At 41.3% G+C, this 23,316-nt stretch overlaps 1 protein-coding gene across 1 annotated transcript in view; it reads right to left on the bottom strand.

The window, feature by feature from the left end:
• The window catches only part of LOC126354695 (keratin-associated protein 19-2-like), a 41,157-nt gene extending 18,287 nt beyond the window's left edge, over positions 1 to 22,870 (bottom strand). Inside the window, exon 1 of the mRNA XM_050004509.1 lies at positions 22,776 to 22,870. Coding sequence (XP_049860466.1) covers positions 22,776 to 22,787 — 12 coding nt within the window. The 5' untranslated portion in view covers positions 22,788 to 22,870. The remainder of the gene's footprint in view (positions 1 to 22,775) is intronic.
• Between the last annotated feature and the right edge of the window lie 446 nt (positions 22,871 to 23,316).

The following is a 23,316-nucleotide window of genomic DNA, read 5'->3' as shown; positions in this document are numbered from 1 at the left end:
CATCAGTTTTCATCAAACAATATATTGACAGACACGCAGATATCTTATTAAAAAATGAAGATATACATGCACACAATACAAGGCAAAAATCTGACCTTCATGTGAAACAGGTGAGAACATCATTGTGCCAAAAAGGCACACTACATACTGGGATAAAGATTTTCAATAATCTACCTAAACATATTAAATCAATAGGTAAACTCTGTAGTTGTAAGGCTGAAGTAAAGGCATATTTAATTGATCATTGCTTTTACAGTCTGACAGAATATATAAAAGCCAAACAACAAAAATAAAGATGCATTATTAATATTCTACTTTGTATGTTGCCTGTGATGTTTGTTGTATTTAAGAATCTGTGCTAAATTACCTGACTATCTAGTCCTTAGCATTGCAATACAAACTGTATTTTTATCTGGTAAATACCTAACCATATCCAATATCCTGTGATGTTTGTTGTATTTAAGAATCTGTGCTAAATTACCTGACTATCTAGTCCTTAGCATTGCAATACAAACTGTATTTTTATCTTGTAAATACCTAATCATGTCCAATATCCTTGTATATATTCTATACATATAGGATTTGAAGGACTAAATAAATATATAAATAAATAAATTCACCCATGTTTCATCAAGCCAAACGATATCATCAAAATTTGTCCCCACTAATTCTCTAAGAAAGGGGCATCGCCAGGCTGCAATGTCTTGGCGTTCCATTAGTAACTTTCTGCCAGAGTTGGATTTATAGCGGAATCCTAACATTTTCACGGCTCATAACAAAGACGATTTACTACCCTGAAACAGGTCAGGTTCTGTGAGGGTAGCATGTAGTTTTTTGAGTGTTGTATACTCCTTCCTAGAATAAAATGTGTATATTTGACGACGAATGGCATCTTCCTGAAAAGAGTCAAGTTTTGTGACCCTCTTCTCTACTCGCCCCTTTTTCTCAGGTGTCTCCAATTTAGATGATTCACTTGAGCCATCTTTCGTGAATTTCTCCTTGCAGATTCTTATTACTGATCGTTCGCTAACTTGCAGAGCAGCTGCAGTTCGCTCCACCACGTTATCCAAAGGAACGAGAGGCCCTCCTGCATCCCTCTCTCTCTCTCTCTCAAAATACTCCCTTAAGGAACAAACGAATCACGCGCCAGACTGCGTATAACGACGCCATGTCCGCCACTTTTTGGGGGTTTCTGAGGAGTGTGCAGCCTCGGCCTCCCTCTCTTGCGACTGCTTTCATCAGACGCCGTAAACACGCGAAGCTACAAGTCTTTTAAATCTCTCACCCGCACGTCTACAACGGCTCGCTGAGGACTGGGTGACTGGCACAATGCCTTAGTCAACTCAGCAGAGCGAAGTGGCAACGCAGTGGCAGCCGACAGTGCCAGCTGCCATTGGTTTGTTGGTGGCGGGAGCCCTGCAGCCCCATGCCTGTCATGTGACAACTCCTTTAAATCAGACTACAGAGACCTTCACACCATCAACAAGTTCGCCGTTATTTTCAGTTACCAATACGATTTCGTGAAGACAACATGTCAAACGACAAGAAAGTGTGCCATCTTTACATTAGCATTGGCCTGCCAAAACATAATGAAATAGATGAAATGGGTTCTTGAGTGGTTAAAGAACAGGAATGACTTTTCACACGTTAATCTGTTGGTAGAAATCCAGACCAATAACCCAAAAGATTTCGTAAACTATACGAAAAATTACATTTGATGTTATGGGACAAAATCGGAAAACAAGCTCACTGGCTTTCCAGCACTTTGGTGTGTGAATGTCTGACGTTCTGACACCTGAGAATTTGGTATCCTCCGCTTTTTTCAGCTCCATTACAGATATTGCAAGGGATAAATGTCCTGGGTGTTGTGTGATGTCCTTAGGTTAGTTAGGTTTAAGTAGTTCTAAGTTCTAGGGGACTGATGACCTTAGATGTTAAGTCCCATAGTGCTCAGAGCCATTTGAACCATTTTTTGATAAATGTCTAATAACTGCTGATACCCATCAAGGATTTTGCTCCTGTTCATGTAATGTGGTGACCTTTGATTTCAAAGATAAGAATTACTCTTGTAACATTCAATAATCTACAACATTAATTGTGTGTTCATTCCTCTACCTAACTTTCAGTATGGACTCTAGACTGATTGGAAGTGCAAATGTAAACAATAGTTCTGTGATACACACTAGCACCCTGCGGCTGTTTTGCAAAACACGGTAAACATCTCAACAGCAGATAATGTCAAACCAGAGAATTTTTTGGGCCCATCAACACTGCTCTGTCAATGTTTTCGGTATTGATAATACGTCAATACTCACACTCAGACGGTGAATTTATTGGTACATGGTCAATATACTGTCTATAGCACTGAACGGGTTAGTGCCCCTTTAGGTTAGCCGGTAATGTGAGGTACCCCGATGAACACTCACCAGTCGACATGCAGAGAGCGGAACCCGCCCAGGTTCAGAAAAAAGACACTTCGAACGTCAAAATTTTATCAGTAAACTGTCGAAGTATTCATAATAAAGTTCCCAAATTTACTTCTCTCCGGAAAGTTCTCACGCTCAAACTATTCTTGGAACTACGTGCAAAACTCTGAGATATTTAGCGAATCGTGAAACGTATATCGAAAAGACATCAGAGGCCGTAGGAGGGGGACTTTTCATTGCAATTGACAAAAATATTGTCTCTTTGAGGTCGAAGTTGAGCGTGACAAAGAATTTGTCTGGTTGCATAACAGGTGTAGATGAAACTGAGTTAGTTGTTGGGTGTTTTTACTGGCCACCCGATTCCACTGTGGCAGTTCTAGAGTCATTCACAGAAAGTCTACGGTCAATAGCGCGTAAATACCTAGAGCATGCAATACTAGTTGGAGGCGACACTCGCCAATCGGTTCAGAGCAAGGGAAGACAAACGGCGTTGAGAATAAAGACACTTCGACTGTCACAATTTTATCAGTAAACTGTATAAGTATTCGTAACAAAGTTCCTGAATTTGCTGTCCTCCAGGAAATTTGATGTGCTCAAATTATTCTTGGGACCGAGAGCTGGCTGAATCCCGAAGTAGGAAGCTCTGAAAAATTTAGCGAGGCATCAGAAAGATAGGCTAGAAGCCATAGAAAGGGGATTCTTCATTTCAGTAGACAAAATGAGGCCGATTTTGAGCGTGACTTAAAGTTACCTGGACGAGTGTAATAGGTCTAGATGAAATCAAGTTAATTGTTGGATGTTTTTACCGGCCACCCAATTCCACCATGACAGTTCTAGATTAGATTAGATTAGATTAGATTAATACTTGTTCCACAGATCATGAATACGACACTTCGTAATGATGTGGAACGTGTCAGGTTAATAAAAGATGTCTGTACAAGAAATTACATTACACAAAATATTGCATGACACTAATGATTAAGTTTTTTTTTACTTAGTTTATATCTAAAAATTCAGCCAATGAGTAGAAGGAGTTGTCATCTAGAAATTCTTTTAATTTATTTTTAAATGTTAGTTGGCTATCTGTCAGGCTTTTGATGCTGTTTGGTAGGTGCCCAAAGACTTTTGTGGCAGCATAATTTACCCCTTTCTGTGCCAAAGTCAGATTTAACCCTGCATAGTGAAGATCATCCTTTCTCCTGGTGTTATAGGTATGCACACTGCTATTACTTTTGAATTGGGTTGGATTATTATCAACAAATTTCATAAGGGAATATATATACTGTGAGGTTACTGTGAGGATCCCTAGATCCTTAAATAGATGTCTGCAGGATGACCGTGGGTGGGCTCCAGCAATTATTCTGATTACACATTTTTGTGCAATGAATACTTTTCTACTCAACGATGAATTACCCCAGAATATGATGCCATACGAAAGCAGTGAATGAAAGTAGGCATAGTAAGCTAATTTACTGAGATTCTTATCACCAAAATTTGCAATAACCCTAATAGCATATGTAGCTGAACTCTGACATTTCAGCAGACCATCAATGTGTTGCTTCCAGTTTAACCTCTCATCAATGGACACACCTAAAAATTTTGAAAATTCTACCTTAGCTACAGACTTCTGTTCAAATTCTATATTTATTACTGGAGTTGTGCCATTTACTGTACGGAACTGTATATACTGTGTTTTATCAAAATTTAAAGAGAGTCCGTTTGCTGAGAACCACTTAATAATTTTGTGAAAAACGTCATTTACAATTACATCACTTAGTTCTTGGTTTTTGGATGTTATTACTATACTTGTATCATCAGCAAAAAGAACTAACTTTGCATCTTCATCAATGTGGAATGGTAAGTCATTAATGTATATCAAGAACAGTAAAGGACCTAAGACCGAACCCTGTGGGACCCCGTGCTTGATAGCAGCCCAGTTTGAGGAATCAGCTGTTGTTTTAACATTACACGAACCACTTATTTCAACTTTCTGCATTCTTCCAGTTAAGTATGAATTAAACCATTTGTGCACTGCCCCACTTAAACCATAATGATAGTCATTCAAAGTGTCTAGGCTCAGTAGCGCGGAAATACTGAGATCATGCAATATTAGTTATAGCGACTTAAACCTACTGAGTATAGACTAGGATATCCATGAATTCACTGCAGGAGGTAAGTTACAAACAGACAGTCTTGCGAAGTAGTTTTGAACAAGTTTTCTGAAAACTGTCTTGAGCAGCTACTTCGACAGCTTACATGCAATGGAAATATTTGAGAGCTTGTAACTACAAACAGTCCCATCTTATTGACCGTCTCAGTATAGAGACAGGGATTGGTGATCATGATGTCATCATAGTGGTTATGGTTACTGAAGTTAATAACTCAATCATGACGGTTAGAAAAGTATTTTTCTAGAAAGAGCAAATAACGAGTTGCTAGCACCCACTTCGACAGTGAGTGGAGATCATTTACTTCCACAAAGATGGATGTAGAGAAGTTACGGGCAAAGTTAAAACGGATCAAAACTCACGTTCTGGAGGAGTATGTGTTGGGTAATTGGATTGAGGACGGAAAAGACCCTCCGTTATTTAAATCCTGAGGAAGCAAAGACTCATTATGTTTACATGCGACACATCTTCCGGAAGACGAAATCAGAATTTTCGCTGTCGTGGTTACACGTTAAGACCTGAAACGGATTTGCTAGCCCAGTTAAGTATGGCGTCTGGAAAACAGCTGATCCAGTTTCTGATTCAGTCAATACAATCGTTATTTCTCTTCACTTAAATGTTACAGGTAGACAACATCGTGCTCAGTCTAATATTTCTGCTTCTACTTCACTGTACAGTAAGTCTATATTAATCAAATATTCTGAAAGTAAGACGCAACTTGACAATCCAAGTACATTTCCAAATGTTTGCGTGTCCATGATGGAGAAAATCGATTGTGGAATTGGAAAACCGACAACTAGAAGCGGATTTCAGAATCGATTTTGAAGTTTTTATATGACCAATCGGAAGCGGTATTGGGAAATTGGTTTACGAAATCCGGTTTTGGGTGCCCCATGTAAACAGGGTGACTGTTGCACTCTCAGTACAAAAGTGGACGTGCAACTGAGGACAGACAAAATTTAGTAGAGCTTCATGCGTCTGTAAAAAGATCGATGCGTGAAGCAAACAACAACTACCACAACTAAGCAAGTCGAAGGCTCCTATCCAGTCACTCTTTGAACAATCTGGTGTGGCAATAGCAGGTGGCAAAAGGAAAGATGGAGCCTTAAATTTCGCGTTTAAGTAATCTATCAAGCAGGAGGACCATCAGACATACACCTGAATGGAGAACATAGTAATAGGCATCCCTGATGTAGAGAAGCAGCTAGAAGAGCTGAAAACAAATAAGTCACCAATTCTGAATGGAGTCCCAGTTTGGCCCCTTACTTAGATTGCATGCATGTATCACATATCTCTTGACTAGACAAAAGGGCAGATGAAGCCTGCATGTAAGAAGGGTAAAAGAACTGACCCACAAGAGTACAGGGCAATTCTTAACATCAGTTTGCTGCAGAATTTTTGAAGATATTCTCACTTTGAATCTAATAAAATTCCTTGAGAAAGAAAAGCTCCTGTCCACAAATCAGCATGGTCTTAGAAAGCATCACTCGTGTGAAACTCAGCTTTCCCTTTTCTCACATTATATACTGTGAGCTATGGATGAAAGGCAACAGGCAGATTCCATATTCCGAAAAGCGTTTGACAAAGTGCCCAACTGCAGACTGTTAACAAAGGTACAAGCAATGGAATAGGTTCACAGGTATGTAAGTATCAGAACCAAGCATGTTGTCCTTGAGGACGAGTGTGTGTGTGTGTGTGTGTGTGTGTGTGTGTGTGTGTGTGTGTGTGTGTGTGTCTATATGATCTGACAGAGAGGATGAGCTGCAATCTGTGGTTTTTTGCTGATGATGTTGTGGTGTACAGGAAGGTGTCGTTGAATGCCAGTAGGAGGATACAAGATGACTTAGACAATATTTCTTATCGATGTAATGAATGAATTATTCAAATGGCTCTGAGCACTATGGGGCTTAACATCTGAGGTCTTTAGCCCCTAGAACGTAGAACTACTTAAACCTAACTAACCTAAGGACATCACACACATCCATGCCCGAGCAGGAATCGAAACTGCGATCGTAGTGGGTGCGTGGTTCCAGACTGAAGCGCCTATAACCACTCGGCCACACCAGCTGGCAGTGTAATCAATGGCAGCTAGTTCTAAACTTAGAAAAAAGTTGAGTTAATGCATATGAATAGAAAACAATTCCTGTAATGCTCGAATACGGCATTAGCAGTGTGATACTTGACACCATCAGGCCGCTCAATGTCTAGGCGTAACGTTGCAAAGCGATATGAAATGGAACGAGCATGTAAGGATTGTAGTGGTGGAAGGCGAATTGTCACCTTCAGTTTACTGGGAGAGTTTAGGAAACTGTGATTCACTTGTGAAGGAGAGCGCATACAGAACATTAGTGTGATTCATTCTTGAGTACTGCTCGAGTGTTTGGGATCTACACAAGGTCGAATTAAAGATATGTTACTGGTAGTTTCAGTCATCATGGTAGTATTACACAGATGCGTCAGGAACTTAAATGGAAATCCCTGGAGGGAAGGCAGTTCTTTCCGAGGGACGCTGTTGAGAACATTCAGAGAACTGGCATTTGAAGCTGACTGTAGAATGATCCTGCTGCTGCCAATGTAAATTTTGCGTAAAGACCGCGAATATAATATAAGGAAATTAGGGCTTATACGGAGGCAGGTAGATAGTAGTTTTTCCTTGCTCTGTCTGCGAATGTAACAGGAAGAGAAGTGACTAGTAATGGTGCAACGTACCCTCCGCCATACACAGTGCAGTGGCTAGCTGAGTGTGTATGTAGATGTTGATGTAGATAAGTCGCTTGTGTGTAAAAATGTTCTCGAATCGGCGCTGACAAATCTATACAGTATTGTTATTGTAGTCTACATCCATTCTCTGCAAAGCACTGTGATGTGCGTGGCAGAGGGTGCGTGCCATTGTACCAGCTATTAGGGCTTTCCTATATTCCGTTCATGTATGGAGCACGGGAAGAATGATTGTTTAAATGCCTCGGTGCCAGCTACACTTAATCTAACCTCTTCTTCACAATACCTGTAGGAGTGATATGTAGGGGTTGTAGTATATTCCTAGAGTTTCATTAAAACGCGGTTTTTGAAACTTCCTAAGTAAGCTTTTTGGGGATAGTTTACATCTGTCTTCAAGAGTCTGCCACTTCAGTTCTTTCAACATCTTTGTGGTCCTCTCCCACAGGTCAAATAAACCTGTGACCAGTCGTCCCTCTATACGTTCAATATTCGCTGTTTGTCCTATTTGGTACAGGTCGCACACAGCTGAGCAGTATTCTAGGATGGTTCGCACGCGTGGTTTGTAAGCAATCTCCTTTGCAGACTGCTTCCAGTTCCCTAGTATCCTACCAACAAACCGAACTTCGCTGCTTACTTTATCCACGACAGAGTCTATGTGTTGTCCCATTTCATATTAGTATAAGTGTTACTCCTGGGTATTTCTATGAGTTTACCGATTCCAACTGTGACTCAGTGATATTATAATCATAGTTAACTACGTTTTGTCGTTTTGTAAAGTGCACAATTTGTGGACCTTTAAGACAAGTAGCCAATCTTTGCATCACTTTGACATCTTACCTAGGTCTGTCTGAATATTTGTTCACCTTGTTTCAGACTGCACTCCATTATAGATAACAGCAGCATCTACAAAAAGTCTGAGGGCACTATTAATATTGTCCGCGAGGTCATTGATATGTAAGATAAACACCAAGGAACCCAGCACACTTCCGTGAGGTACAGCCAAAGTTACTTCTACATCTGTCGGTAACTTTCTATCCGAAATAACTTGCTTGTCCCCCTACCAAAAAATTCCTCAGTGCCATCAATTTCACTAATTACCACATACGATCATACTTTTGATAAAAAGCATGCATGTGGTGCTGAGTCAACGCTTTTCAGAACTAAAGAAATACTGCATTACCTGATTGCCTTGATCCAGGGCTTTCGTTATGGCATGTGATAAAAGCTTGATTTGAGTGTAACAAGAGCGATGTTTTCGACATCCGTGCCGGTTGTCATGGAGGAGGTCGTTCTGTTCAGGATACATCATGTTTGAGTTCAGAATGTGTTCTAAAATCTTACAACAAATCAGTGTCAAGGATGATAGACGGTAGTCTTGTGGATCATTCCTGTTACCCTTGTAGGTGGGGATGATCTGCGCCTTTTTCCCGCTTCTGGGCACAGTTTCTCCTTCGTGGGATCTGCGATGATAGATTATAGTTTACAGGGTGACTAACTCTATATCTACACATACACCTAAATACATACTACAGAAGCCATCGTTTGGTGCTAGGCAGAGAGTACCTTGTACCATTTCTAGTCATTTCCTTTTCTGTTCCACTCTCAAATAGACTGTGGGCAAAACGATTGTCTGTGTGCCTCCTTAAGAGCCCTAATTACTCTTCTCTTGTCTTTGTGGTGCTTTTGTGAAATGTGTGTTGGCGGCAGTATTATCGTTCTGCAGTCAGCCTCAAATGTTGGTTCTCTAAATTTTCTCAACAGTGTTTCACAATAAGAACGTCGTCTTTGCTCCAGAAATTCCCACCTGAGTTCACGAAGCATCTCTGTAATACTGGCGTGTTGATCAAACCTACTGGTTGATGTCTTCTTATAGTAGTATCTGGTGTGGATCCCAAACAATCGAGTAGTACTCAAGGATGGGTCGTACTCGTGTTCGACACACTGTCTCTTTTATAGATGAACTACACTTTTCAAAAATTCTTCCAATAAACTGAAGTTGACCACTCCACTTCCTACTTCTGCCCTTACATGCTCAAATCGCTTCGCAACATTACGCCTAGATATTTAATCAATTAAGCAGCATACCACCAACACTGTATTTGAATATCACAGGATTGTGTTTCCTACTACATTAGTGTAAGCTGCCATTCATCATACCATCTAGAAATTTTGTCTCAGTCATCCTGTGTCCTCCTACGATGGCTCAGTGAGGACAGCTTCCCATACACCTACACCACACCACATCAGCGAACAGCTGCAGATTGCTGCTTACCCTGTCCGTCAAATCATTTATATACAGAGAATAAGAATGGTCGTAACACACTTCTCTCGGGCTCTCCTGACAGTACCCTTGTCTCTGATGAACACTCACTGTCAAGGATAATGTACTGATTCTAACTCGGCAACAAATTGGATATAAAATCTGACGAAGATTACATCGGTCCCTGGGGCTTCATTCAGTTTCAACGATTTCATCTACATCTACATCATTCTCCGCAAGCCACCTTATGGTGTGTGGCGGAGTGTACTTTCGATACCACTATCTGATCCCTCCCATCACTTTTCAACTCACGAACAGTGCGTGGAAAAATGATTGTTGGCAAGCCTCTGAATTGGCTCTAATTTCTCGAATTTTCTGTTCGTGGTCAATATGCAAAGATGTACGTGAGGGGAAGTTCGACACCTCCTGAAGTGCTGTCCCCAAATTTCAGTAGTAAATCTCTCCATGATGCACAACACCTCTATGGAACGTCTGCCAGCGAATTTTTTTAGCTCTCCGTAATGCTTTCTCGCTAGCTAAGGGATCCCGTGACTAAACACACCGCTCTTCCTTGGATCTTCGCTATCTCCTCTATCAGTCCTACCTGATATGGATCCCAGATAGATGAACAGCACTCAAGAATCTGGCGATCAAGCGCCTTATAAGCCACTTCTTTCGTGGATGAGTTACATTTCCTTAAGACCTGAGTCTGGTGTCTGCTTCTCCCACTATCTGTTTTATGTGATCATTCCACTTAAGATCGCTCTGTATTGATACGCCCAGATATTTTATGGCAGATGCTGTCTCCAGCTGTTTGTCATCATTAGTGTAGCTGTACAGTAGTGAATTTTGTTTTCTATGCATGCGCAGTATGCTGCATTTATTTACGTTCAGTTTCAACTGCCAGAGCCTGCACCATTTATCAATCCTCTGCAGGCCGTTCTGCAAATTCTTACTATCTTTGCTACTTTGGTATAGACAACTGCACCATCTGTAAACAGACTTAAACAGCATCTAACACTTTCTATTAGATCATTTATATATTGTTGTACTCCGGATATTACCTTAACATCTGTCGATTTTGTTACTTTAAGAGCGACTTGTCGGGTTCTATCTGCAAGGAACTCTTGAATCCAATAGCAAGTCTGTTCCTATACTCCGCAAGCTCGTATTTTTTTCATTAAACGGCAATGCGGGACGGTGTCAAATGCCTCACTGAGATCAAGGAACACGGCATCAACCTGAACGCCGTTGTCCACTGTGCTTTGGATCTCATGGAGGAACAGAGTGAGCTGAGTTTCGCAGGATCTCTGTTTGCGGAATCCATGTTGATTTTTAGAGAGGAGATGTTCATTATCCAAAAACGTTTAATTCTTGAGCATAGAACATGTTCCATAATTCTACAACAAATTGACATCAACGATATAGGTCTATAATTGTGTGGATCTCTCTTACGGCCTTTCTTAAAGATGGGAATGACCTGCGCTTTTTTCCATTCATTAGGTATCTTTAGTTGCTCAAGCGATCTACGATAAATTATGCTAGAAGGAGAGCAAGTTCTTTCGCATAATCTTTAAAGAATCTTATAGTTATCTCATCTGGTCCTGACGCCTTTCCACTACTAAGCGATTGTAGCTGCTAATTCCGCGATCGGTTATCTCAATACCTGTCATTTCGACGTTCGCATGTCGATTGAAAGGAGGGACAGTGTTACGATCTTCCACGGCGAAACAACTTTGGAAGACCGAATTCAGTATTTCGGCTTTCTCTCTGTTATCTACCGTTCCGGTGCCAGTGTGGTCGGTGAGAGAATGGAGAGATGATTTTGACCCACGTACTGATTTTACATACGACCAAAATCTCTTAGGGTTTTTACTCAGGTCGGTTGACAACGTCTTACTTTCGAAATCATTGAATGCTTCTCTCATCGCTCTCCGCACTCGCATTTTCGCTTCGTTCAGCTTTTGTTTGTCAGCTAGGTTTTTACTTCTCTGGAATCTGAGATGAAGTGCTCTTTGTTTTCGTAGCGCTTTTCTAACACTGCTATTAAACAATGGTGGATCTTTCCCATCCCTTAAAACCTTACTCGGAACATACTTGTCTATGGCATATTTTTTTCCATTTCTTCTCCACATCATCGTCCTCATAACCGAATATTTGATTTGACGCTGACTGCTGAGATATTACGAAATTTTTTATCCTGTCACCCTTGCTGAGCAAATATATCTTCCTACCTTTCTTAAAATTCCTTGTGCGATCCGTCGTCATAGATGCTGTCACAGTCTTATAACCACTGATACCTTCCTCTTCGTGAAGTGATTCGATAAGTTCAGGTCTGTTTGTTGCCAGGAGGTCTAAGACGTCACCCTCATGAGTTGGTTCTCTAACTATCTGCTCAAGGCAATTTCCGGACAAAACATCCAGAACAGTGCCACACAAATCCCCGTCTCTGGCACCATTTTTGATGGTATAACACTCCCATTCTATACCTGGCAAGTTGAAGTCACCTCCAATTACAAAGGCATGATCAGGAAAATTACTAATGATATTATGCAAGTTCTGTCTGAAGCGCCCTACAACTATAGATTCTGACCCAGGTGGTCTATAAAAGCATCCGATCACCACTTTTGACCGTTCTTTGATACTCAATTTCACCCAGATTAAGTCACATTCGGAATCCATGATAACCTCGCTAGATTTTATCGATTTTTTTACTGCAATAAACACGCCGACACCATTGGCAACCAACCTATCCTTACGATAAACATTTCAATCAGAACTTAGGATTTCGTTGTCATTGACGTCTGGTTTCAACCAGCTTTGTGTTCGGAATAGTATCTGTGCATTATAATCTTCAGTAAGCGATACTAATTCTGGGACCTGTCCTTGGATGCTCTTGTAGTTTACTAAAATCACATTAATCTTTTCTGTCTCTGATCAGCGAGGACCAAGATTCTCTGAGGTCGCTGTGGCTGATTTAACAGACAAATAGTCTTTGACCCCGAGAGATGAGTTCTCTAACCTAAAAAAGCCCAATGTGCACGCCACACGTTCTCCGCTACCCTATTAGCCGCTTCTTGCGTGTAGTGCACGCCAGACCTACTAAGGGGAACCCTGCAATTCTGCACCCTATTGCGGATGTCGAAAAATTCGCATCCGATACCGTCGCAGAGTCGTCTGAGCCTCTGGTTTAGACCCTCCACTCTGCTCCAAACCAGAGGAAAGCGATCAACTCTGGGTATGATGCTACAAATAGATAGCTTAGCCTGTACTCCAGTACGTTGCCTTCAACAAATCAGCCAGCCACCGAAAGGAGCCGAGGATGGCCTCAGAACCCAAGCGGCAGGCGTCATTCGTGCCGCCATGTGGCACTACATGCAGCCAGTTGTACCCAGTGCGCTCGATAGCCGCCGGCAGGGCCTCCTCCACATCACGGATGAGACCTCCTGGCAAACATACCGAATTCACTCTGGAATTCTTTCCCACCTTGCTGCCATCTGCCTGATGGGCTCCATCACCCTCCTAACATTGGAGCTCCAAATGACAAGCATACCCACCCTCTCTACTTCTCTGGACTGGACAGGGAAATCGACCGCCGGCCGACAGGAGAGGCATCCCCTGCTGGCTCAGAGTTATCATCAACATAGAGGAGAACCTCGTACCTGTTGCTAGGACGTAGGTAGCAAACCGCACGGCCTGCTCCCTCTTTCTCCTTCTGCCCCATGACACGCAAACCCACCACTGTCTGCCACCCACTCTGGAGAATAAAGTTGTTCCTTAGCGCCATTGACACTAATATCTGTTTCGCTCACGTTTTCAATGGTAGGAGAATTGAGTTGGGGCAGTATTCTTGGGTTTTGCTTTGTAAAGAACGTTTGAAAAGGCAGTTAAGCCGGCCGGTGTGGCCGAGCGGTTCTAGGCGCTTCGCCGGCCGCGGTGGTCTCGCGGTTCTAGGAGCGCAGTCCGGAACAGTGCGACTGCTACGGTCGCAGGTTCGAATCCTGCCTCGGGCATGGATGTGTGTGATGTCCTTAGGTTAGTTAGGTTTGAGTAGTTCTCAGTTCTAGGGGACTGATGACCACAGCAGTTGAGTCCCGTAGAGCTCTGAGCCATTTGAACCATTTTTTTTTCTAGGCGCTTCAGTCTGGAACCGCGTGACCGCAACGGTAGCAGGTTCGAATCCTGCCTCGGGCATGGATGTGTGTGATGTCTTTAGGTTAGTTAGGTTTAACTAGTTCTCAGTTCTAGGGGACTGATGACCACAGCAGTTGAGTCTCATAGTACTCAGAGCCAAAAGACAGTTAAGCATTTCTGATTCTGTTTTGCTACTCTCAATTTTAGTTCCTGTACCGTCCTTGAGTGACTGTGACTAACTTTGGTACCAGCCTTTACATACAATCAGAATGTCTTCGTGTTTTACTATAGATCTTTCGACAGTAGTCTGCTGTGGCAGTCGTTGAAGGTTTGCACGCATTGCCCTCTTGACAGCCAAACGCATTTTATTCGTCATATCGCTATCTATAGCACTATGCTTTGTTTTATGTCCACCATGCAGTATTTTCTCTTTATTTAAAACTTTCTTTATCATGGAGGATCCCTCTCATCATGATCTGTTCCACTGTGTAAATATCTATCCAGTGCATGGCCAACTGTTCTTTCAAACTTGAGTTCATCTGCATGCTCGTGTTCTGATTTAAAGGTTTCAAATTCCTCGTCGGGATATGACACTGCTGCTTCTTTGTCTGGTTTGCTGAACATATAAATATTTCTATTTATTTTAGTTGCCCTTCGTACTGTGCAACCGCGGAAGTGAGAGGTTATAGCATCACGCTTCTGACGTCAGTGTTAACGTGGTACAGCAGTAAGGAATTATCAGATGGGCGTCCAGGGCTGATATTTATTTTAGTTGCTCTTCGTACTGTGCAACCGCGGGAGTGAGAGGTTATAGCATCACGCTTCTGACGTCAGTGTTAACGTGGTACAGCAGTAAGGAATTATCAGATGGGCGTCCAGGGCTGATGTTGCATGAGAGAGCAGGAGATTGGATCAAATCAAGATAATACATTTCAGTGTACAGGCCGCAAGGGCGCGCCTAAGGTGGAAGTTACAAGGTGTAGGCCAGTCTGGTAGGTCGAACAAACTAAATGAAGTGGGCCACAGGAGGGGAAGCGGTTCATGTTAAGTTCTGTTGGTGGCCGTCATGGGACGCAGAGCCACACGCATAATCTGCCTCCCAAACATGCTGTTGCCAAACACCAATAGCGTGAATTTGCTAGCAGAAGGCTGAGGGCGTCTCTAACCAGCAGCAATTGGACGGAACTGCCTTGGTTCTGAAAGGCAGGCAACTTGTGTCACATAGGAACAGCCGAAGTTATCTGGGAGAAAACTTGTAAAAATTTGACTGTGGCCTGTGAAATAAAATTTTTACACCAATTCTCTAAAATATGCCTTAAGTGGCTGCCACCTTGTACATTACTTCGTTATTCATTGTTGCTATAACTGCCTCGTGGCCACTGGGATCAGTTCCGATGTGGACATCCTCAAAGGGGTCAGGTGTGTAAGGTTTATAAATTGTGATATCTATCATTATAAACCTTACAGTACTACAGCCACAGTGCTCAAAATGTCAGTTTTCGACAGCATAGCGATGTGCGGTATATTTGTTGACATTAGATGTAATATATTACCATCATGAGTGGGGTTCCGAACTATCTGAGCTAGAGAAGGCATTTAGTAATGTTCCACAGCATGTCTCGTCACGTTCACCACCAGCAAAACTGTAATTGTCCCAGAAGACTCCCATGATGGTTAAAATATAATCAGGGAATGAAAGTACAAGAGAAATGAAATTTTCTCTAAATTTTTCAGTTACATCAGGAGGTGAGTCTGGTGGTCGATAGAAAGATCCAGTTACAATTTTATTTCCACCCTTCAGACTGAGTCTTGCCCAAACAAGCTCGCAACCAGCTTCAGTTCCTATCTCGGTGGATATGTCTACTGTAATATATACATTACCTCCGTTTCCCATTAGCATGTCCTTTCGGTATACACTTAAACCTTCACCTAGAATCTCGCCACTGTCAATTTCGATTTTAACCAGCTTTCTTTACTTCCTGTTAGTACTTTTGAGCCTCATTGCTTTTTAGGAGCGCTTCAGTTCTAGCACTTTGTTGCGAGTGCTTCGGCAGTTGACCATTGACATATTAACAGTCTCATCTGTGGGCGGCGTTTCTTTAGATATTACACTATAATTCGGGGTTTTCTATAGCTATTGTTATCTGGACTGGGTGGAGAGTCGGTTATCGGTTAACTGCTTGCTTTTGAGAACTGACATTTAGAATCACAAAACTAAGCAGAATGACGTCCTTCATAATCGAACTCAGAGTATAATTAACCACGTTTTATTGCACTATAAAATGAATTTTTTACTGTTAATTTATTTCGTGCCTTCATCTTGTTTGGTCGAACGTCTGACACGGAGTTTTTTTAGGGAGTCGTCCACTGTGGGTTGTTGTTGTTGTTGTTGTTGTTTTTGTCTTCAGTCCTGAGACTGGTTTGATGCAGCTCTCAATGCTACTCTATCCTGTGCAAGCTTCTTCATCTCCCAGTACCTACTGCAACCTACATCCTTCTGAATCTGCTTAGTGTATTCATCTCCTGGTCTCCCTCTACGATTTTTACCCTCCACGGTGCCCTCCAATGCTAAATTTGTGATGCCTTGATGCCTCATAAAATGTCCTACTAACCGATCCCTTCTTCTAGTCAAGTTGTGCCACAAACTTCTCTTCTCCCCAATCCTATTCAATACCTCCTCATTAGTTACGTGATCTATCCACCTTATCTTCAGCATTCTTCTGTAGCACCACATTTCGAAAGCTTCTGTTCTCTTCTTGTCCAAACTAGTTATCGTCCATGTTTCACTTCCATACATGGCTACACTCCAAACAAATACTTTCAGAAACAACTTCCTTATACATAAATCTATATTCGATGTTAACAAATTTCTCTTCTTCAGAAACGCTTTCCTGGCCATTGCCAGTCTACATTTTACATCCTCTCTACTTCGACCATCATCAGTTATTTTACTTCCTAAATAGCAAAACTCATTTACTACTTTAAGTGTCTCATTTCCTAATCTAATTCCCTCAGCATCACCCGATTTAATTTGACTACATTCCATTATCCTCGTTTTGCTTTTGTTGATGTTCATCTTATATCCTCCTTTCAAGACACTGTCCATTCCGTTCAACTGCTCTTCCAAGTCCTTTGCCGTCTCTGACAGAATTACAATGTCATCGGCGAACCTCAAAGTTTTTACTTCTTCTCCATGAATTTTAATACCTACTCCAATTTTTTCTTTTGTTTCCTTTACTGCTTGCTCAATATACAGTTTGAATAACATCGGCGAGAGGCTACAACCCTGTCTCACTCCTTTCCCAACCACTGCTTCCCTTTCATGTCCCTCGACTCTAATAACTGCCATCTGGTTTCTGTACAAATTGTAAATAGCCTTTCGCTCCCTGTATTTTACCCCTGCCACTTTCAGAATTTGAAAGAGAGTATTCCAGTCAACATTGTCAAAAGCTTTCTCTAAGTCTACAAATGCTAGAAACGTAGGTTTGCCTTTTCTTAATCTTTCTTCTAAGGTTAAGTCGTAAGGTCAGTATTGCCTCACGTGTTCCAACATTTCTACGGAATCCAAACTGATCCTCCCCGAGGTCCGCATCTACCAGTTTTTCCATTCGTCTGTAAAGAATTCGCGTTGGTATTTTGCAGCTGTGACTTATTAAACTGATAATTCGGTAATTTTCACATCTGTCAGCACCTGCTTTCTTTGGGATTGGAATTATTATATTCTTCTTGAAGTCTGAGGGTATTTCGCCTGTCTCATACATCTTTAAGAAACGTAAAAAAATATTTATTTTATGTAATATTAAGTTAAAAATCAATATGAAGTTTGTCACATACTGAGGTCTATGGTCCTAATAAACGTAAGTTGTAAGTCAATGCAGTCAAAAGATACGATAGTTATGTCACATATTTTGACACTCGTAAATAAACTCATCAAAACCTATAGGGTACTTCCCCTTGCCATTGTTATTGTGATCTTCAGTCCTGAGACTGGTTTGATGCAGCTCTCCATGCTACTCTACCCTGTGCAAGCGTCTTGCCACAGAATCATGAAATTTGCCAAGAAAAAAGGTTTCACAGTACAAGTAAAGGGAAAATCTGAAATTGTTAATCTCAAAAAAAGCGTTTCTCCTGCCATTTGTTACACGACTTGGAAAAAATAAAAACTCTCGAATATCTAGGATCCATGATCGATATATTGTCAGTATCAGCGTCGATAACAGGCAAAAATCATCGAGATTCTCGATTCCCAGGATGGATGAACTGTCTGTATACGTAGTTCAAATTATATGGAACTCTCGGTGCGCGAATCCTACTCGCTCCTGGCTTATGAATGATTGTTCAATGTTAAAAATTCCTATGGGTTTTCAGAAAGCACACACATTCATTAACGTACAAGCTAGGAAATGTCATTATTTTAAATTCTTTAAATATTTCCCCGCGTGGCGCTATGCAGAATACCTTTCATTTTTCTTTCATCCCACCTTTGAAGTTTGAAAGTTTGTTTTGCCATACCTATATTTCCTCAGAATATCACACCATATCTGAACGAGTTGTTCATACAAGCAAAATAGGCACACAACAATGATTCAGTACGACAACAGTTCAGAAGCATTCTTAGCACATAGCATTTACATAGTTTTTTATTCAAACTTCTCCCAGCTCATTCACCGACCCAATTCCCAGAAATTTTGTGTATGAAGCTTGAGCAACAACATAGTTCCCTAACTCAGCATTTATGCTGCTTCTATCTTCATTTCTATTATTACTGAAATTCATCCGTACCGTTTTTTCCTTATTCATGACTAAAGAGTCATACCTAAAATTTTCGTTCCTCATTTATTGTCTTACAGGCATTCCGCTGTAGATCACCTTCAGTGCATTCTTTGATAAAAATGCTTTTGTCGTCGGCAAACATAACTGTGTGTGCGCCCCTCAGATGTTTTGGGAAATCATTTATATGCACCAGGAAGAACAGTACGCCTAAAACGAATTATTAGACACCGCCTTGTAAGCTGTTGTAAACACTGCATGATGCCTTTTGGTAGCGTGTGAACATAACTGTATAATAAAGAAATTTTGTCAGGGACTCTTTTTTTCACATTTTTACGAGCTGTGGGGCACCTTCTTAAAGTAGTAAGTTGAGAAATGGAATGAAAACAATACTAGCTGCAAAGGCTATTTCTGTTACTGTATATTCTGTATACAAGGGCGAAGAAAAACAACCTGCTCATATCATCTGAGCTGGCTAAGGGATGCTGAATAGAGCTAACGTTTTCCGGCAACAGTTAGGTCGGAAATCTACCTTTGGGGAGCTATGGCCATAAAGCGACAATCAGTCAGCTACGAGCACATGTTCGTGCGTGCAATTAAACTGACTCGACCCGACTTATACCTGTTATGATGATGAGCGCAGTTACTAGTTAAATTAGCCGAAGATAATAGCTTGAGCTGAACAATCAAAGCTAGGCGAACTTTGGATTCCTATCTGTGGCTGGTTACGTTTGACAAGAATTTTCTGTGATGTTAAGGCAACTAAGTAAAAGTATCATAATGCTGCTAATGTGTTAAGTTATTAAGTTTTGCGACAGGAACAGCATGGAGTAAGATAGCCGACATTTGGTAATGTAAGATGTAATGTTTTCAATAATGAAATTTAAAGACCACATTAATTTTTGCTAATATATAGAAAGCACGAATGAACTTTTATTTTAACAAGTACAGCAAATCAATAACTTTCAACTATGACAATGGTGAAAAAGAAAACGGAAATTCACTTTTAAACACTCTGTTTTCACAAGTCAGATTTTTAACAGCAAATGCTCAAAATTCGTGCCTCCACCATCGCTACAAAGTTGGAATCGTCGAAGAAATGACTGGTGCATCCTGTATAAAAATTCATGACAGGTATGTACCCAGTAGAACAGCACATGACGGGAGAGATCCTCCGTGGTATACAGTGACTGTCAAGAGAAACTATCGAAACAAGAATACTGCGATCGGGTATCGAGCAAAGCATAGGCTATACATAGAGAGATGCTGAATGAAACACGTTTGGTAGTCAAGAGAGCAATGCGTGAAGCCTTCAATCACTACGTAGCAGAATATTGTCGAAAGATCTTTCACAAAACCCAAAGAAATTCTGCTCGTATGCAAAGGCTGTTACTGGCACCAAAGTTAGTGTCTCTCGTGGACAAGAAAGAAACTGAAATTGAGATTGGCAAAGCAAAAACAGAAATGATTAAATGTGTTTTCAACTGTTCATTTAGAAAGGAAAACCCACAAGTATTTCCCCAATTTAATCGTCGTACCACTGGATAGACGACATAAATACGGTGGTATTGAAAAACAGTTGAAATCGTTAAAACTGAACAAAGTCCAGGGCCCGATTTAATCCTATTAGACTGTATACCGAATTTGTAGCTGAGGTAGTCCTTCGAAGAAAAACATGTGCCCAGCAGCTAGAAGAAAGCACATGTCACTCCTGTCTACAAGAAGGATAGTAGAAGTGATTCACAGAACTACCGTCGAATACCCCTGACTTCCATTTCTTGTAGAATCTTAGAACATAGTATGAGCTCAAATATAATGAGGTATCTCGAGCAAAAAGACCTCCTCATGCCAACCAGCAAGGGTTTCGAAAATACAGTTCGTGTTTAGTCCACTCGCATTTTTCTTACATGACATACCGAAAGCCATGGATCATGTTGGTCAGATAGATGCAGTATTTCTCAGTTTCCGAAAAGCGTTCGACACACTACCACACCTACGCTTATTATCAAAAGTACGAACAGACGAAATTTGTGACTGGGCTGAGTATTTCATGGTGGGGAGGATGCAGCATGTCATCTTGGGTGGAGAGTCGTCAAAAGGTGTACTAGGAACTTCGGGTGTGTCACAGTAAAGTGTAGTGGGTCCCTTGCTGTGCACCTAGTATAACCTTGCGAACAACGTTAATAGAAACCTCAGACTTTCTGCAGACGACACAGTTGCCTACAATAAGTTCAGTCTGAACGATGCTCCACAAATATTCAGACCTTGATAAGACTTTTAAGATTGGCAACAAATTGTGAACTTCACAATACGAAAAAAACCTAGGATCCTATGAATACAACAGTGATCCACAGTTGGAATAGGTAACATACAAATACCATGGTGTATCACATGGTAGGGATACGGAATGGAGCGATCACATAGGCTCAGTCGTGAGTAAAGCAGGTTGCATACTTCGGTTTATTGGCAGAATACTAGGAATATGCAGTCAATTTACAAAGGCGATTGCTTATAGATCACAAGTGCGCCCCGTCATCGAATTTCGCCCGCGTTTGTGAGATCGTACCAAATAGCACTAACGGGGGATGTTGAACGTATACAGAGAAGGGCAGCACGAATGGTCACAGATTTGTATGATCCGCAGGAGAGTGAATAAAGAACAGAAGATGTAAACTATTCTGAGAAAGCTTTTGTTATGACCATCCTTGTGGCTGGAGGTCTCGGGGACTAAGACCGTACACTATTGAAACAAATGAAACGCCTACAGCCGTCCTTAAGATGTCATTTATTGTGTAGCTCCAAGTTTCGGTGCTTCAATGTGCCATCTTCAGGTCTTAGTTGATGCTAAAAGGGTTATCACGTTCCATATCTAAGATGCAACAGTGGCCAACATAACCGGTTAACGCAGACAACATGTAACTATGATGTCGTCTCCACAATCATCAACTGTCAAGTCCTGAGAAAGTTCACTAAGAAAGTTTCGAGAACCGGCTTTAAATGCTGAGCCTAGGAATATACTAATATACTATAACCCTCTAGGTATAGCTCGCATAGGGCTATGAGGACAAAATTAGATTATCAGACTAATTACAGCACGCCCAGAGACATTTATACACCCATCCTTCCTGCTCTCCTTTTGTGAATGGAACGGCAAAAAGCACTAATAATTGGCATAATGTAACGTACCCTCTGCCATGTCCCTGACAGTGGTTCGAGAGTGTAGATGATTTTCGCTGCCTCAAACACATTCATTTACCAGACAAACTTCTGCGCGCTCGCGATCTTGCTGTTGTTTTACTGCCGTGGGGCAACAACGATGCATTTCCGAGCTGTGGTTACCGGGTATCTGGAAAATTATGCTTGATTCGACTTCCCATGTACTGCCATTACTTTATTATGAGGTTGTTTTGATGCGAAAACGTCTATTCACTCATCGATCAAACATTGTTGTGTTCCAAAATACCGCTAGGTTTGAATCGCTACTAGACTAACAATGCCTAAACAGTGTTTCACACACCCCCTGTCCTCAACGAATAAATCATTCTGTACGTGTTTTTCGCGCACTACTTGTTTTGCCCGTTCCGTCATCGCACCAATGCAGGCGCATGCGCGCGGGTGTTACTAATTAGCCTCTTGTGATGTTGTAAACTGATGGAATGTGAAAACGTTTCCACCCAAGACATTGATTCAAGTCCCATTGTGAAGAGTTTGCGGAGAGTTTGAATATCGGTATTAAATTGAAAATTATGAAATAATGCAAAATGTCTTCTATCGTAGCTCGTAATATCTTAAGAATTATTGAAAAAATTTAAAAAAAACGTAAGCGCGCGTCGAAAGGAATGCAAAAGGCTAAGAAGTCCAGCGACGAGCGAACGCGAGAGCTATGTTAGTGTCGAAAATGGAATGAAAAAAAAAACGTCGCAAAACAGTTACGTAGCTGGACCCATCGGACATACATTGGCTAGCGACTTTCTAAACTTGTAATTTATCTTTTCTGTAACCATTATAGTAGACTGTTTAATCATTCCATTAATGAGATGGACAATTTAATTACATATTAATACGAAACATTATTTATGATTTCATCGCTAGGTTTTCACGAAAAATCTACGCTGTTGACCCGAACTACACTTACAAAAATTTTTTCTCCACCTTGTGTCCCACCGGACTGTGTACCACAGGACAAAATTTCGCTCTGACGTCTGCAAATATTCGAAAAGGAGCTTACATTTCGTATCACACCGTAGGAAGCCGTTATGTTTGACAGATAACTGATGTGTAAGTGTGCTTGTTACTCACTGTGACGTCCATGCTTGCTGTTGAATTTGTCCGGGACCGCTGGACTTATGCGTAGGTCGCCGACATCCGTGCACTTATATACACCCGACGACAGCAGCGAGTTCAACCACCTCGAGCCTGGAAGGTCAAGGACGAAGACAGAGTGGGCAAGGCTTCATTCCGGAAGCCGCCCGATGCTTATGAGTGGCCCTCCTTGGTCCCTCCATCACTTCAATTCTCGTTTATCTCCTTTCAACATTTACATATTTTAGAGCTACGCCTCAGCTCTCTACGCAAAGAAGCATAATCTGTTGTCACTCTTACCACTTAATGTTGGAAATGTTGTGAGGGCAGTTAGGCCGGATGCACATTCAGCGGAATTTTTTTTCTGCTGCGGAGAATTGACTATCACTGCTCACGGAAATCTAGCGTTTACACACGTAGCGGTAAAATCTCTGTCGTCTTAGTACAAGTCAGTCGATTATTGCCAGTGTACTTTCACCATCAAACCACTTCTCATAATTTAACTTTGTTATTCAAATTATTTATTGCTTTTAAGCGC

The sequence above is a fragment of the Schistocerca gregaria genome, chromosome 3 (genome assembly GCF_023897955.1).
Source record: "Schistocerca gregaria isolate iqSchGreg1 chromosome 3, iqSchGreg1.2, whole genome shotgun sequence".
NCBI classification, from domain to species: Eukaryota; Metazoa; Arthropoda; class Insecta; order Orthoptera; family Acrididae; genus Schistocerca; species Schistocerca gregaria.
Note: the sequence above shows the minus strand (reverse complement) of the source record. Positions and strands in the feature narration are given on the sequence as shown.